General features: G+C 48.9%; 1 protein-coding gene across 1 annotated transcript in view; it reads left to right on the top strand.

Moving 5' to 3' along the window:
- Abtb2 (ankyrin repeat and BTB domain containing 2) overlaps positions 1 to 15,858 on the top strand; it is a 158,216-nt gene that overhangs the window by 114,210 nt on the left and 28,148 nt on the right. Inside the window, exons 2-3 of the mRNA XM_013352758.2 lie at positions 3,958 to 4,104; positions 8,354 to 8,567. Coding sequence (XP_013208212.2) covers positions 3,958 to 4,104; positions 8,354 to 8,567 — 361 coding nt within the window. The remainder of the gene's footprint in view (positions 1 to 3,957; positions 4,105 to 8,353; positions 8,568 to 15,858) is intronic.

Here is a 15,858-nt window from a genome sequence, read left to right as displayed (position 1 = left end):
CACACACACACATGCTGCGATGACTGTGAAATGAACACAGAGAAACCAGCACTCACCAGTTCTGTTTATTGTCACTGCTGACCAGTTAGCAGTTAAGTACTAGAATGGCAAAAGTGGGGAGTGCTTGAGGGGTCCACTCAAGTGCTAGAGAGGACTTGAGGTGCCTTCAAATCGGTCCTATATTTCAGAGAAGCAGTTGAAATCATCCTCTGTTCATTTGAACTAAACTTGTGGTTTGCCAGCAAGGTGTGCTGCCCTTCCGCTCCTGGAATGGCATGTGCTCAGGAGAGACTGCGCCTCTGCAAGCAGAAACCAGGGTTAATTCCTGGGTGTCGCCTCCTTGTGAGAAAGCGGGTTCCCAGGCTTTAGGGTGGAGTTTTCCACCTACCACAACACCACCCTCTCTGGGCACTAGTAAGGAATCTGATAGGAAGAAAATGGGTTGTTCCCACCCCCACCTATGAACTGCAGTCACCTGAGAAAACAGCACTGAAACTTAGCTCAGAGAAGTCACAGTCTAGTGTGCTGGGCTTCCCGACTGCTGACATCCGGGGACATGTTGGGAGCTTTGCCACTTGACTAGCAGAGTTACTCCTCACCCCTGTGTCTCAGACAAGGAAGGAAAGACACTGTCTAGTCTTCCCTGGACAAACGCACTTGGATTTCTTCCTTAGGGGCAATGAGGAGGCTTGGGAGAGCTGCAGACTGAGGGCAGCGAAGGCCAGAGTAAGGGCAGGGCAGTGGCCAATTTTGAAATATTGAGTGGTTAAAGCAGTAAGGCCTAGTGGTCAGTTGGTGGCATGGAAGGAGAGAATGGAGGATGCTCAGATATCTCTTCCTTTGCAACTGAGTGAATGCAGTACTATCGGAAAGAGTGGAAGAGGAGCAGGAGGCTGCAGCTTTGCAAAGCCAGGGGTTCCAAGATTCAAGGATGGGGCGGCCATGAGAAACCCTGACTGGTGGAAGAACATAGCTCTCTGTGGGCTTGTGATCCCAGTGATGATGGCAGGGAGGAAGCAGACTAGGCAGAGCCCTGGGAGCTTGGGGGCCACATACCTGGCCTGCAGGGCAAAGCTCAATCCAGAGAGAAACCCTGACTCAGACAAAAGGTGTGGAAGAGCTTGAGGACTGATATCCAGGGTTGTTCTCTGACCTCCACACAGTGCTGTTCATTCACCTAAGGCCATCAGAAGACACAGTTATTTACATTATGATTCATAACGACATCAACATTACAGTTATGAAGTAGCAATGAAAATAGTTTTGTGATTGGGGGTCACCACTACATGAGGAACTGTATTAAAGGGTCGCAGCATTAGGAAGGTTGAGAATCACTGATATGAATGGGCAAGGTGATCAAAATTAAAATACCATTTCATTTCAGCAGCTAAGAAGCTCTTCAGTGATGAGCTTCAAGTTGTAGCAGCTCCATTTTCAGTTTCTGGTAACCTCTGTGACCATCGTCCTGCCTGCATCTGTCATCTGTAAGAAGGGCGAGCATAGCACCTCGTGAAGTCTGAGGGACTCGGGGAAATAATATGGGAGCTGCTCTCACAATGCCTGATGCAGAAAACTTAGGAAGTCGGCTGCGGTGGGAACTAGAGAGACGGCTCCATGGGTCAGAGTCCTTGCTGAGCAGGCGTCAGGGCCTGTGTTTGAAACCTCAGACCAGAATAACTGAATGTGGCTGCAAATGGACCTGTAACCCAAGGGGGTCACTGGGGCTCTCTGGTTACCAGTATAACTCCAGGCTAGGTGAGAGCGCGTGTGTCAGGGGGATAAGGTGGGGGGTGGTAGAGCAGGGCGCTTGTGTGGCTGCCTCTGACCTGAGTCTGCACGGACACTCAAGCCCGTGTCCTTTACATGTGCCCGGTACGCACGTTCTGTGAACACACAAAAATATTTTAAAGTCAGCTTTAGTCCTGTCTTCATTGTTTTCCTTGATGAAAGAATAAATTATAGAATAGATAGGGAAGAGTCTCTTCAAAGCTGTGATTCTGATTATTATTAATAACAGCTTCCTAATGACTTTTGCCACCGTATTCAGCCCCTTTGGATGGCTGACAACTGACAAAATAGGAAGTTACTAGCGGAGTTGCCCGCCCCTGCTGCCAGATCTAGTGACATAAAATTTCTCACTGGGAGGCCTTTGACAAGTCAGCTGAATTTCCTGTGCCCTTGCCTTAAGCCCTGCAGATGTGATCCACATGTCCCCAGTGCTGTTTCTGTCAGTGGGAAGGGAGACGGAGGAGGTGCTGGACCGCACTAGGGTGCCTCAGGAGCCCCACCCCCACCCCGGCCGCTGGGGCTGTAGCTGCACTTGGGTAGCTTTCTCTTCTTTTGTTCAACTCATTTTAATACTCAGAGGCCAACTCGTCCTAATGTGTTTGACCCAGCAATTAGAATTTCTGTTTTAGGGACCAGGATCCTGGCAAGGGTTAAGAGTCATCCAGTCACGTGCTCTTTCTCCTCCTGTGGAAATAAATATTTGAGGAAGGCTTTGGTTCCAGCCTTATGGAGCTAATTCTTACTGTGATGGGGGTAAGGGCCCAGAGAGGATTAGCCTCAGTTACTCTGGTACCAAGGAGGATGGATTGACAGACCTGTCACTTGCACCTGCAGGATGATCCACAGAGATGCGCCAGGAAGGGCCCAGGCTAGAGAAAGACTGCCCGTGTGCCTTTGTCCCACAAGAGAGAAATGTCACAGGCTCAGGGGGGAGCATGCATAAGTCAAAGGGCCTAGCGTTACCCAGCTGTGTTCTCATGCACAAGAGCCATTCACAGGGGCAGTGTGAGCCTTGGTGGTGTGGTCACTAACTCTGGACACCCAGGGGACAAGTGTACACCTTCTAGGACCATCTTAACTGGATCTGAAACCTACCTGAGAATGATTTATGGTCTCCCACCACTTGTCTCTTGTCAGCAGAGAGACCATGTGGCCTGCCCAAGATCACGTGGCTAGTCACATGTCAGCCAGTGGTTATGAACTCCAGAGCCTATCCTAACCACCCCCTGCTGCTGCATACCCTTGTCACCTCCCTGCATGCCAGAGAGGGGACTCTAACTCGGTCTTGCCCACATGCTAAAAACTCTCTAGTTTTCTCAGGAAATTTTAGATTTCACCTCCAAAGTGAATGGCTAGATTTCTATGAAGTTTTTTTTTTAACAATACATAAACAAATACTAGGCAGAAGTTTGAACGGTCCACCAGAGAAGCAATGGCTCCCAGAATTTGGAAATTCCTGCCCTAGGAATTTCTACATGTGGGTAAAACATAGGAATTTCTGCATGCGGTGGGCATCTCCGCGCCACAGGTTCTGCATTGCTGGTACATGCTAAAGCTGCAAGCTGGAGAGATTTACAAGCTGGCATCCCCTGGGATGGATTTGAAATCTCTACCCTGTTGTTGAATGCTAATGAGAAACATAAATTGGCCTTGGCCAGGGGCTGGGACAGTCCCCTTCGTAAAGTAGGGAGGGCAGTATCCCTCCCCAGTGGTGGCTCGGCCTCCTGGGCTGAAAGGAGAGATGGCTTGCTGGAGAAGTGAGAGGACTCTGCAGGCAGCTGGCCTCTGCAGGAGCGGTGCTCACCTGAACTGACCAAACAAAGCTGGGGCTCAGTGTCACCCCAGAACCCTAAACAAAGGAGCACTCTGGCCCAGTCAAAGCTTGCTGTAAATGCTCAATGTAGGGCCCGAGTCTATAGCCTAGTTTCTTGACAATTCCAAATTCTGTCTACATGTGGGTAAAACCTTCGCCAAAGAGATCCACTTTTCTCTCATTGTGACCCCAGGGCACCAAGCAGAGGAAAGACCCACCTTCCCAAGGCTCGGGGGAGGCTTGTCCTATGACTCTGCTCTGTCAGGACAGGGTAGGGCGCTGAAGCTGGGGTCTGCTCTGCAGAGTTTCTCTCCGCTCTCAGTGTGACCTCTGTGTGTGTCTTGTTCCTCCCACAGGTGTCCTCTCCCTCCCGGCCTACTTCAGTCCCTACAACAGTGGGTCCCTGGGCCACGACGAGCGAGCCGATGCCTATGCTCAGCTGGAGCTGCGGACATTGGAGCAGTCTCTCCTGGCCACATGTGTGGGCAGCATCTCAGAGCTGAGTAAGGATGGGGCCTGACGGGGGAGGGGGCAGTAACTGGGCTCTGGCACTAAGTCATTCGAGCCTCTCGAAGCCCCTTGCTCTTGCTCCAGTTCTCATCCTCAGCCTCCATTCCATCCAGAGCACAAGCCACCGCTGGAAACCTAGGTATTTACTCCTAAGGAATTTAGTTTTCCATTCTGACTAGAAGTTGTTAGTGCCACAAGGACAGGGCCTTGCTCACTTTTGCCTACTGCGTTTCTCCAGCACGCAACGTTCCCCAGCACAGATAACAGCACCTGGTGCTCTCTGTGTGCACGGAGTGAAAGTCCACAGGCGCATTCGAAGGGATGAGGTCTGTCCCGCCCAGTCTGTCTCCTGAAACTCTCCTGGGCTTGGTATCTGGCCTGGCCTGGCCACTCCTTAGGATACCGAGAAACAACATCCCCAGTGCGCCTTCTGAGAGACAGCAGAACAGGCTGTGTCACAGGCCACACTGCCTGGTCCCTCCCTCTGAAACCGAAGGTTTTGCTAACCTACTCTGCAAGGGAGGGGAAAAGGTGGAGGCACATATTTTAATTTTGTTTCAGAGACTAAAGACCTTAATGAGGCTAGTGATACTTGGCACTGAGCACCGTGGATGTAGAATTTACCCTGGACTTTCCATGTGTTAACTCTCCGTGCCTAGCCCAGGACCAGCTGGCCTGCTAAGTTTGGAAGATCCATTCTTGTAACAGGTCTAGCTGCCTGGAGAGCCCTGGCCCTCAGATTTTTCTCTCACCCTCTGTACCCATGAGGGTTTTAAAGAGAAAGAATGGGCAGGAAGCAAAGCCCTTCTGTTTAAGGGTGGCCAGATGTTTAAGGCCTTATTTTGAAGACGGTGCTATATTCCAGACTCTCTTGCCTGCTGTTTTTATTTGATGGCTCATAATGAGGGCTGGAATGAGCTGCACGAAACCTGTAGCACCTCTAATCAAGTCTTCCATGGTTAGTAAGCGGCAAGGGCTTGTTTTCCCATGCCTGGTGGGTGTTTCTGGGCATGGGGCCAAGGTTTCATTGAGCTTGGGATCAGTTGATTCTCAAGTACAATACAGGGATGCTCCAAAAGCACCAAGCGTCCACCTGTGCAAGGGCCCAGCCCAGTCACCTCAAGGCTTCGGGAATGAGCTGTGCCAAGGGACCACAGATATGTGTGCCCTCAATTACAGATTAAAACTTTGCAAAATACCCTAAAGATGGGTAGCTAGAAAAAAATGAAATAAGATGTGTAAAATGAAAGGCTGATTTTTAAAAATTATTCTTAGATAAACACAAAATTACTGTCAAATTGCTATGGATATCTTTTTTTTTTCTTTTTTTTTTTTTTGCTCTTCTTTCTTTTCTTCTTTCCTGAGACAAGGTCTCATGTAGCCCAGGCTGACTTCAAACACTCTAGTACAGCTGATGAACTCCTGATTCTTCTCCCTTTGTCTCCTAAGTGGGATTGTAGGCATGTCCTATCATGCCCAGGCAGAAGATCAAACCCTGGGTTTTGGGCATGCTAGGCAGGCACTCTACCAAATGAGCCACAGGTATCTTTTTACAAAGTCTCTCTTCATTTCTAGAGTTAACCTGTGAGCTGTTAACAGGTCTATAGCCAGTACCAGTGAGTGGCCTGCCCCAGCTCACAGGTCGCACTCCGTGTGCTATGGATGCGACCCTCCACAGCTGGTGGGGGAGGTGAGCCCCAGGTACGGTCCTCGCCAGCTTCCGTGCTAGCTTGCAGCTGTGGCCATCCTTGCACTCCTGGGAATAAATACCCCCTTCCAAGGTGGGTCTAAAGATCAGATGAGATTTTTACCTGTGTTTTATGTCTATCATAAAGCTTAAAACATAGAAAATGACAGAAGCTAAAAATCACCCAAGGAGAGGCTCCAAGGTGAGCCGTGGCGTTGGCCATTGACGAAGCTGCCTAAGCTTTCCCAAAAGTCCTGTCTGAGTTATCTGCATCATCCATCCCTTGATCTTGGAGAAAAGCTGGCCTTAGCAAGGATTTAGATTGAGGAAGCTGGCTACCTCTCTTCTGCCTCCATGGTTTCTCTGAACCTCTGAGCCCCCGTGTCCTGTTTTCCCTTAAAGGAAACTCCAGAGGCAGTTTCCCTTGCTGTCCTGCATCTCCTGCCTGCGTTCTGGCTAGAAATATGCTGCCAAAGGGTGCTGCACCAATAACAATAAAACAACAATAAAAATAATTAACGCTAATGGCCTCACCTTGTCCATCCTTCGGAATGGTATTTCAACACAACCTCTCTTTGATGCTATCTCAGACACTTTGATTTCTCGTAGCCCTGTGGTTCATCAACTGTTATGACATTTAGACCTAGAGAATGAGGAGCCAGGTTTCGGCTTTTTGCCACCAACTTAGCTGGTACTGACGGCTGGAGGAGCAGCCTCCTGCTGCTTTTGATGCCAGTTTCTGCCACCCAGGAGCTGGTGTTGCAGGACCAGATTCCTCCTCTCTTGGGAAATATGGGGCAGTGTTTGTGTGTGAGCAGTGGTTCTGTGAGAACCCCAGGGGTTCAGGAAAGATGGAGGAATGGTGGTGGAGGCTGTCAAAGATGTGTTAACCTCAGCTTTACTGAGTACTTGGTTCCTTATTATTCCTTTGACTCCTCAAAACTGATCTGTGCTAGCATCTCCATTTCACAGATGAGGAAACTGAGGCTCGGAGCTTTACTTAGGATACACAGACTAGCAGTAACTGACCTTCAGTCTGAAGCCACAAGTATTAGACTCTGGAGTCTGGGCTCTGATCAGGTTTCTTGGGGATGATCTTTAAACCTGACTGAATATTAAAATCACCGAAGGATTTGCCCTGGACCAAGACAATCAAGAGTTGCTGGATGTAGCCAGTATCAGGATCACATTGTCACCACCCTTTTCACCCTGGAATTGGCCCAAGGCCCAAGGCAGCTAACTGTAATTTGAGGACTGAAAAGGACGAGGAGGGATTCTTTGTGTCTTTTGTGTCCATCTTGGTTGGAGATAATACACGGAGGGCTCCTTGAGGTGGGGTGTTCCAATTCTGTTCATTTATCCCTGCTTGAACCCAGTCACTGACACTGTACTGGGAAAATGTGGCAACCAGTATGCCTAAGTCAAGCCTCGAAATGAGATTGTTGAAATGAAATTCATGCACAAGACTGCTCCATTTACTCATCAGGCATTTCTGAACACCTGTGTATGGGAGACTGCGGGGCTCTGGGAACACAGAAAATGCAGGACCAGACACCCGTAAGCTGACTGATGGAGGCTGACCAGATAAAGTAACGCATTGGCATTGCTGATCTGAAGCTAGTTGTAGGCACAGTCAGAACCTGGTCGCTTCTGCTACTCCGGCGTTAGCTGGGTTTCTAAGGCTTCCTGTGGGATGGGCCATCTGTGGCAGTCTGCTCTGAGTTCTCAGGCCTAGAGAACACAGAGGCGCCACTCGTCCCAGAACAGGGGTGCCTGCAGGTGCTTGGGGCTGTTTCAGACCATCCTTTCTCAGCATTGTGGCCTCACACAATGATGGAACATTTCCTGTCAGGGGCTGGTAGGATGTTGAAAAGACTAAGACAGAAACACAACACAGGATATGGGGACCTATGACCCCACAGATTCCAGTAAGGCAGGCTACAGCCCATAGCACGTGAAGTTCATGGGTTTTAGAATCAACTAGTTGACACAGCCCATGTACTGTACTATAGGCTCATAACTTATGTACACATAAGTTTGTATATGTTCAGCAGATAAGTCTCAATGCCTTCATTTAAACGTGGCGATATACTTGATCCTTAGCACTGTAGGGAGTAAGCTGACTTCTATTTCTAAGGAGTTGCATCCTCTGTGTATAGTTGAGTGTTCAGTGGATGATGGCAGCCTTTATCATCCCCGGGTTTTGCACATGATAACATAGGAGAGACTCCAGAGCCTGTGCTTGGCTGGTTCCCATGGTCAGAGAACTGAGGGAAGGCCCCTGGGCGGTAGAGAGAGTAGAGATGTTGAAAAGGAAACCACATTAGCATAAGTTCTGGAGGAGTCAGCTCTGCCAAGGGCTTGTAAATCAGCTGCTAAGGCAAGACTGGGAAAGAAAGGGAAACCAAATTGCTATTGTGGTCTAGGTGACAGTCTCCTCCTCAGCCTGTTGACTCTGGGGTAAACAGTAATTACGCTGAGCGAAGGGTGCTGCCACCCGAGGAGAATGTGGGCTGGGAACTCAGACTCTGGCCTCTTCCCCTTCCCCTCTCCAGGTGACTTGGTCTCGCGAGCCATGCATCACATGCAAGGGCGCCACCCCCTGTGCCCCGGCACCAGCCCCGCTCGCCAGGCCCGCCAGCCACCACAGCCCATCACATGGTCCCCTGATGCTCTTCACACACTCTACTACTTCCTGAGGTGTCCACAGATGGAGTCCATGGAGAACCCCAACCTGGACCCCCCAAGAATGACCCTGAACAATGAACGGTAGGTATCAGTCTTGCCCAAGCACCAAGTAGGGAATGCTCGCAAGAGCATATTGACCTGCTGACCGGGCAAGAAGCCTGGTGCTAGCCAACATGTGTGAGGGGAGGCTTTTGTGCTCAGGCAGATGAAGGCCCATGTATAATGTGATATTTCTTTACCCAGGGCAGATGCTTTCAGGGGTCATTGAGGTTAGGAAGTGGGCTTTAGCCTCCACGTGGAATTGGTTAGCTTAACGTGTACTAGCTAGGCTCTTTGAAACTCGGTTTCTGCTACAAAACGAGACATCTTTGCTGATCTGGAAAGGTGGCAGTGGGGCTGAGTGAGCAGACACTTTGGCCCTCCATCAGTGGTAGCTGTCACCTCTTTTGATGGCAGTGCCACTGTTATAAGGAATCTTGGGTTTGTTTTGCCCTAGCTACTTGTTTCTTAGGGGCCCTGGCAGGTTTTTGTGATCTCCAGAGCCCCAGCCCTTTCTAAGTTGAACACATCTACAGGTTGTAGACTTCCAAGGGTGACCCAACGAGGGCTTGAGAAAGGGATGCCTGAGTGTTCACATAAGCTGGACGACAGGGCTCTAGTTGTAGGTCCTCAGAGGCCTACTCTTTGGAAACCTTTTTCCTAAAGGATTTTTAAAAAATAATACAGCAGAACTGGAAAATGGCTCAGTGGTTAAGAGCACTGCCGCTCTCTTCCCGAGGATCTGAGTTTGATTCCCACCCACATAACAGCTCACAACCATTCATAACTATCTATAATTCCAGTCTCAGGGGGTCTGGTGGGCTCTTCTGACCTCTGCTAGCACCAAGCATGTGTGTGACACACACACACGCGCATGCATATATATATATGCAAAACACTTAAGATAATTTTAAAAAGCCTAAAAGTTTTAATAAATAAATCTCTTAAAAATATAACCCAAATAATCTGGACATGATGGTGCATATCTTTAATCCCAGCACTCAGGAGACGAAGGCAGGTGGATCTCTATGAGTTTGAGGCCAGCCTGGTCTACATAGTGAGTTCTAAGACAGCCATGGCTCTGTAGAGAGACCTATCCCCCTAAAACAAATGTGTAGTGTACATGTATATGTATATATTTAGTATATATACCCAATTAACTGTATATGCTGCATGTACCTTCCTGTGAGCTTGAAGCTGTGTTCTCCTTCATGGGAAAAACCCTCACTTGCCTTTGGAAACCCTGTTTGTACTTACTGCTACCCAAGAGAGCCCAGGACAGGGAAAGGGCCCCAAGAAGGAAGGTGGCCCGTGGCCTTTCCCAGCTGCCTCTGTTGTCTTCAGGGAACATCAGCCTGTTCTACAGCAAGGTCCCCTTCTCCAGGACCTCTGCAGTCACACAGCACACACACTAAGGTGTATTTCCATGCTCTGGTTGGAAGCATTGGTACTCCTGTGGATGTACAGCAGTGTTTGGAGCAGACTTGCAGTGCTGTGGACCAGGTGGCCTGGATACAAATAAAGACACTGACATTACATTCATTAACCTTGAGACCTTTGTGCAAGGTTCTCCAGCTCACATCGCTCCATATCCTCTGCTGTGAACACAGCAGCGGTAAAGAAGACTGTGAACAGATTCCAGGAAGGCAGCCAGTGCTCAGACACGATGCTGAGCACTTTATGGCAGTGTGTTCGTGTCTTTCACATCCAGGAAGGAGGTACTCGTTTTATACATGAGACATGGAAGCACAGAGAGACTCAATGACTAGCCAAGGCCTTAGCGGCTGTGCTCATAACCACCATGCCATAAAAGCCTGTAACTGGAAGACACGTAACATGATAGTGGCCGGGCACACACACACTTGAGTAATAAGAGGAATAAATGCTGCCATCCTTATTACTATTACTGATACCATTATGATGTCAACATCAGTTTATTTCTCTGGAAGGCTGAGGGAGGCCCAAAACGAGGCTGCAGCTGAAACCCAAGGGATTCTGAAAGTCAGGCCCATGCAGTGGGGGGTGGAGCCAGATCGCAGGCCCTGCACCCCAGCTGTTTCTGTTTTGTGGAGAAAGTGTTGCGGTTGCAAAAGTTGGCTGGGGAAGAACAAGGGCTAGGCAAACTGCATTAGAGAGAGAAGAGGAGGAGACTTCCTTGCTGTTTGGTAAGGTTCTTGAGAGGTGTGAGGCCTGGAGCCGGGCCCCAGCAAAGCCAGCTTGGAGAAGGTGAACTAGGCCTGTTGCCCTGGACTGGACTGGGCTGCTCTACCCTCAGACTGTGGCCCGCCACCCCAACCCCAGCATTTTTTTGACAGCAGCATCCGACTTGGCCCCTCAAGTGCCCCTCCCCCCATGCTCATAGCTGCCACAGCAGGCTTCCCTATGGCAGGAGTCCATTATCTGCATGTGGTGGTGGCCACCGAGTTTGAATAGCACTGTACACACGTGTATGTATTTAGATACCAATTATCTAGAAACCACACTCTACACCACAAGTCTACTGGTCACAAAGATATTTTTCCATGAATCATTTCAGACAAGTATTAGATTGATAAGAAATTGGAGCCACCACTGTGGGGGCAGTAAAATCTAAAACTTTCAAATCTTAATACTGACAAGCGGACCCCCAGAAGATATCCAGACAAACAGCTTCTGTGGCCTGGGCCCCCTCTGCTGATGCAGGCCCTGCTGTGCCTCAGACTTTTCTTAGACAGGACAGACCCTAGAGGCCTTGGTGATCTGGGTGCCTCGTAGGTGTTTGATGCTCTACTAACCTAACATCCCCACCAAAGTGTTGAGGAAAATTTGCCCCTCTGTGGTAACTAGAATTTGCCAGGGTTCCAGGACATTTGCTTTGCAAGCTCAGAATACTCCCCTGACTCTACTGTTTCAGTCTGTGAGGTCCTTCCTTTTCCTGCTTCACCTCAGAAGCACTCATCCCAAACTGAACAGCGCCTGTGAGACCTGGTGTGCCAGTGAATGTCTGACCTGAAGGCCTTCTGTGAGGATGAATGGCTGTCCAGGTCTCTTGGGGATTAAGTGACCTCATTCACTACCTCACACCTAAGGGGCTCATTTCTGTGGCCTGGGTCTGGTAGTATGTCTGTTCAAGTCTTCTCTATTTTGTTCATAAGAAATATACCATGATTCCTTCTAGTGAGGAGCCTTGCATATCCACAGCCCTGGAGACCAAGGGCACACAACATACACAATGTGACGTTCCCTGCTGAGCCTGTACTGTTCAAGGGGGCCTCTGTATCTCTGTAAGGCAACCTTCCCCCAGACCTGGGTGTTCTGTGCTTGGGAAGGGAGTCCCACAAACAGCAGGAGCTTAGGATGGCTATCAGGGCAGGGCACCATTGAAAGGAATGAGAAGACAGTCTCATTCTGTGAATTGGGCAGAGTCCAGGAATAGCAGGAATAGTGTTCACACTCTAGGGCAGAGGCCTGAGTTCCAACCACTTAGCCTGCCTGACAGGGGGAAAGTAACTCTATACTAGACGGAACGAACACACACACACACACACACACACACACACAGAGAGAGAGAGAGAGAGAGAGAGAGAGAGAGAGAGAGAGAGAGAGAGAGATTGTGATCTTTCTTGTAAAGAGCATTTCTAGCTATTTCTGTTTCTTATGCCCATAATTTATCAGGAGGGTGGTGTACCAGGCATAGGCCCGAGTGGTGCATGGCTAGATGAGAATTAAAATTAAATTTCTGAGCCCCAGGCCCTTGGCTTTTCACAGTGCTGCTTATAGCTCTTCTCCCTGGCCCGTGATGTCATGAGTGGGCCCCAATTTCAGGTCTGCCTCCTCCAGTGCCCTCTAGACTCACCTGCCTATCCTCTACCGAGCCCCCACTTGTTACCCTTGGGAGCTCTCCATCCCTGTGCCCTCCCAGGATGCCTTGCTCTCTGGTAGCTCTGTGTCACGGCACAGGGCCTAGAACCCAGGATCAGTCACAGCTGCTGCCCTGCGGGGTGTGTCACTGCCGGGACTGAGCTCAGAAAGATGCTCCTGTCAGAGGTCCAGGAGTCTGTGCCTCCCTCCCCTGAGGCCAGGAGGAGGCTGGGCAGCCATCTGGCCCAGTGTGCTCCTCGATGGTGGTGGTGTCTGGAGGCAGAGGGCTGGCCAGCTGGAGTGGCAGCCCAGACTGTAACTGTCCTGAGGAATGAGAAGGATGACTGTGTAGACATTCAGGGGAGCAAGAGAACAGGTCTCTCGCCAGCAAGTTATTAGAAGATGTCACCAAGCATCGAGAATGGAAGAAGACACAGAGCTAAAGGTCCAGAGGGGCCAGATTGACATAGGGTGACCAGTCCTGTGCACCAGAGCCCAGGACCCTGAAAAGGCAAGGCCAGGGGAGAAAGGGGTGGCAATTATAATGAATCACTACCAGTCTGTTTGCTCAAGCCTTGAGCCCTGACTCAGATCCTTTCCTCCTTCCCCCAGCTCTACACAGCACCTCTCTGTAGAGGAGATACCCTCCAGGGAGATACCCTCCCAGTATGTCAGACCCTAAACTAAGAGTGTCTGAGCTAAGATGGAAGCAAGGCCTGGTGTCATTCAGTCTTCACTCAGGTGGTATAGCACTATCCAAAGAATAAGCTTAGGTTCAGGGATATACTTTTTTGAGCTGAACCTTCAGCCATCAAACTGTGAGAGGAAGCTCATTGTTGTGGCAGTGTGTTAGGTCGGCCCTCTGGCTCAGAGCCTGCCTTGCTTCAGATCCCCTAACCAGATGGCCGCATGCCTGTCACTTCATCTTTGTGCCTCCTTGCTGCTTAGCAACCTCGGGATGCTCAAGGACTAATATGTATAAAGCACCTAGACTAGTGTCCAGTACGCAATGTGTCTGACGTCTTCATTATCACGTTCAGGAGAGTCTCTGAAGAGTAGACCTAGACCTCAAAAGACAGCCACAGAAAATCAGAAAGGTGGCATGGCTTGGGCAACCAAAGTCACAGAACTTCTGGTATTTCCAGGTATATATATCAGGACAGAAGTGAATTCACACTTTACAAACACAAACTTAGATAGATCCACCACCACCCACCCCACCACCACCCAGTCTTTACCAACTGCTGATTAGCAAGTGCTCCAGTGTCAAGCTGTGGTCAGTAGTTTCCCATTGGCGAGCACATGCTCAGAGGTATCTTGAGAGTCTGGCTCGGCCCTTCTTCCTCTGTTCCTGGTAAAATGGAACTCCAGGCCTGCTTCTTTAGGTAGCTCCCCTTGTTCTGGGGACATGACCTTTACACAAGCGAGCCCCACGGTGAGGACAGTCATCTATTTCCTTTGTTCTGTTCCAGATGCAGAAGGGCGATGATGTTCACAAAAATACTCTAAATAAATCGGAAGCACCCACCGATTGATGTTCAGAGTGTCGAGTCTAAGTGGCTCGTTAATCTTTTGCTCAGCTTGCTAAAGTGTTTTCTTACCAAATAATAGAGATGATGGCGATGGGAGCTTCATGCTACTGACTTGTGATTCCCTTAAATACCACTTCAAGAAGATTTGCAACGTTAAGCTCTTTTCTCCCTGACTCTTCCCGCTTTTTGTGCATTAAATTTCCATCTGTTTACCCAAAATGGAAGTAAATGAAATAATAGCTATTGAGTGAATTAAGTATCACTTCCACGTTCCCCCACTTGGCATTTCCAGTAACCTCTGAAAGGACTGGTGTCTAGTTTTCAGAGCACACAGAGCTGTCCCTCCCACCCAAGCCATTCCTTGTCACCTCTCCCCCTTCTTTTTCTATTTGAAATGACCTTGTTTAGGTGTTAATCTACTTATCCTGCCTTTTCTCACCCCTTGAAAATGTAAGCGCTAAGAGTCTTCCTTGTTTCTGTGGTGTCCTTAGCACACTGAACAGTCCTTGAAATACAGCAGGCAGTTAAATATTGTCTTCATTTAGCAAATAGTCAGTAGCACCTAATGGTTAGGGTCTGTGAAGTTAGGGCAAAGGGGTTCTCCTTTACCATTTACCAGTTATGTGACTGTAAGCAAGTGGTTTGATTTCCTACACCAAACCCTTACTTGAAATGGAAATGACTTGACCTACTTCTAAAAAGAATTTATAGGGATCAAATAAGGTAATACATAAAGAGCTTGCCACACAATAAGCTCCCCAAATGTGGCAGTTGCTAATATCTGTACAGATGTCATCATCATAAACTTATAGAAGGATTAAAATAGCTAAATCATATTTAATTCAGATAAACCCAAAACATCGGTGAGCTTAAAAGTCATGTCTACTCAAGGTATGAATTTTCTCCCCTTTGTTTGTGTACCTTGCTCTTCAGTTCCTGTCTTCACTTTCTTGTAACCCAATACCAACAGTAGGAAAGAAACCTGGTGAGGGACAAAGAGGATGAGGTAGACCAGATGTCCCAAAGGACTTAGGTGAGAGTTGTTTGGAACTAAAGTGTTTTGTCAGTTGTAGAGACTCAAATGTATTACAAACTGCAACCCAAGGATTTAAAATCCTCTACAGCCTGGATTTTCTCTGACCACCCAAACTATGGGTTACTTTCCAACAGTCATGGTGGGTTATGCGCCTGGCCTCCTGCTTACTAAGGTTGGACTGCTGTGACCTGTGTGTGACCTACTGCCTCTGCGTATCTAGGAGCAATGGGAGCTGATTTGATTATTGTTTTTGTGAGAAGCAGGAATTCAGCATAGCAGAATGTGTTGCTCCAGCCTCTCCTTCCCTCTTCTTACCCACAACTCCAGAGGAGTCAGCAGTCAGTTCTAATGGCAGCCCAGGACGCAACATGTCTAGAGAATATTAAGGGATTTTATGTAGCATCTCTGAAGCATTTTACACAACTAACAGTCTCTTGCCTGGAGCTCTTGGAAGAAGTTACTCTTGTTCCCATTTATAGATAAACAGACTGAGGTCCTGAAGAGTACCCAGACATGCCCAAGGTCTCAGCTAGGAAGAGGAAGAGTGGAGCTCAGGCCAGGAATTCTGATTATGATAAACCAATGGCTCCTCGGTATGTATGGTGGTGAATCCATTGCCCTCCCAGGACCAAGCTGGCAAGACTCCTGCCTCTCCACCAGCTCCTCTCCCACCCACTGTGACATGGGTGGCTGGCTCTCAACTGCTTCCCATCAGACTTGAGTTTGATAGCTCTGGGTGGCCAGCCTAAATGTGGGCATCTGCCAACATCCGAGGAGTAAGCCAGGGATTTGGGGCAGACAAAGAAAGTGGCAGTGCCAGATAATAGAGTATAGGGACAGGACAGGATCCTGGCCAGGCCTCTGACAAGTGCCCCTGCAGGCTGCCCGTTGCCTGTGACTTCCTGTCCCATTGTTTGAACTGCCA

Source organism: Microtus ochrogaster, assembly GCF_000317375.1.
Source record: "Microtus ochrogaster isolate Prairie Vole_2 chromosome 14 unlocalized genomic scaffold, MicOch1.0 chr14_random_1, whole genome shotgun sequence".
Lineage (NCBI taxonomy): Eukaryota > Metazoa > Chordata > Mammalia > Rodentia > Cricetidae > Microtus > Microtus ochrogaster.
This window is presented reverse-complemented; position numbering and strand designations above follow the sequence as displayed.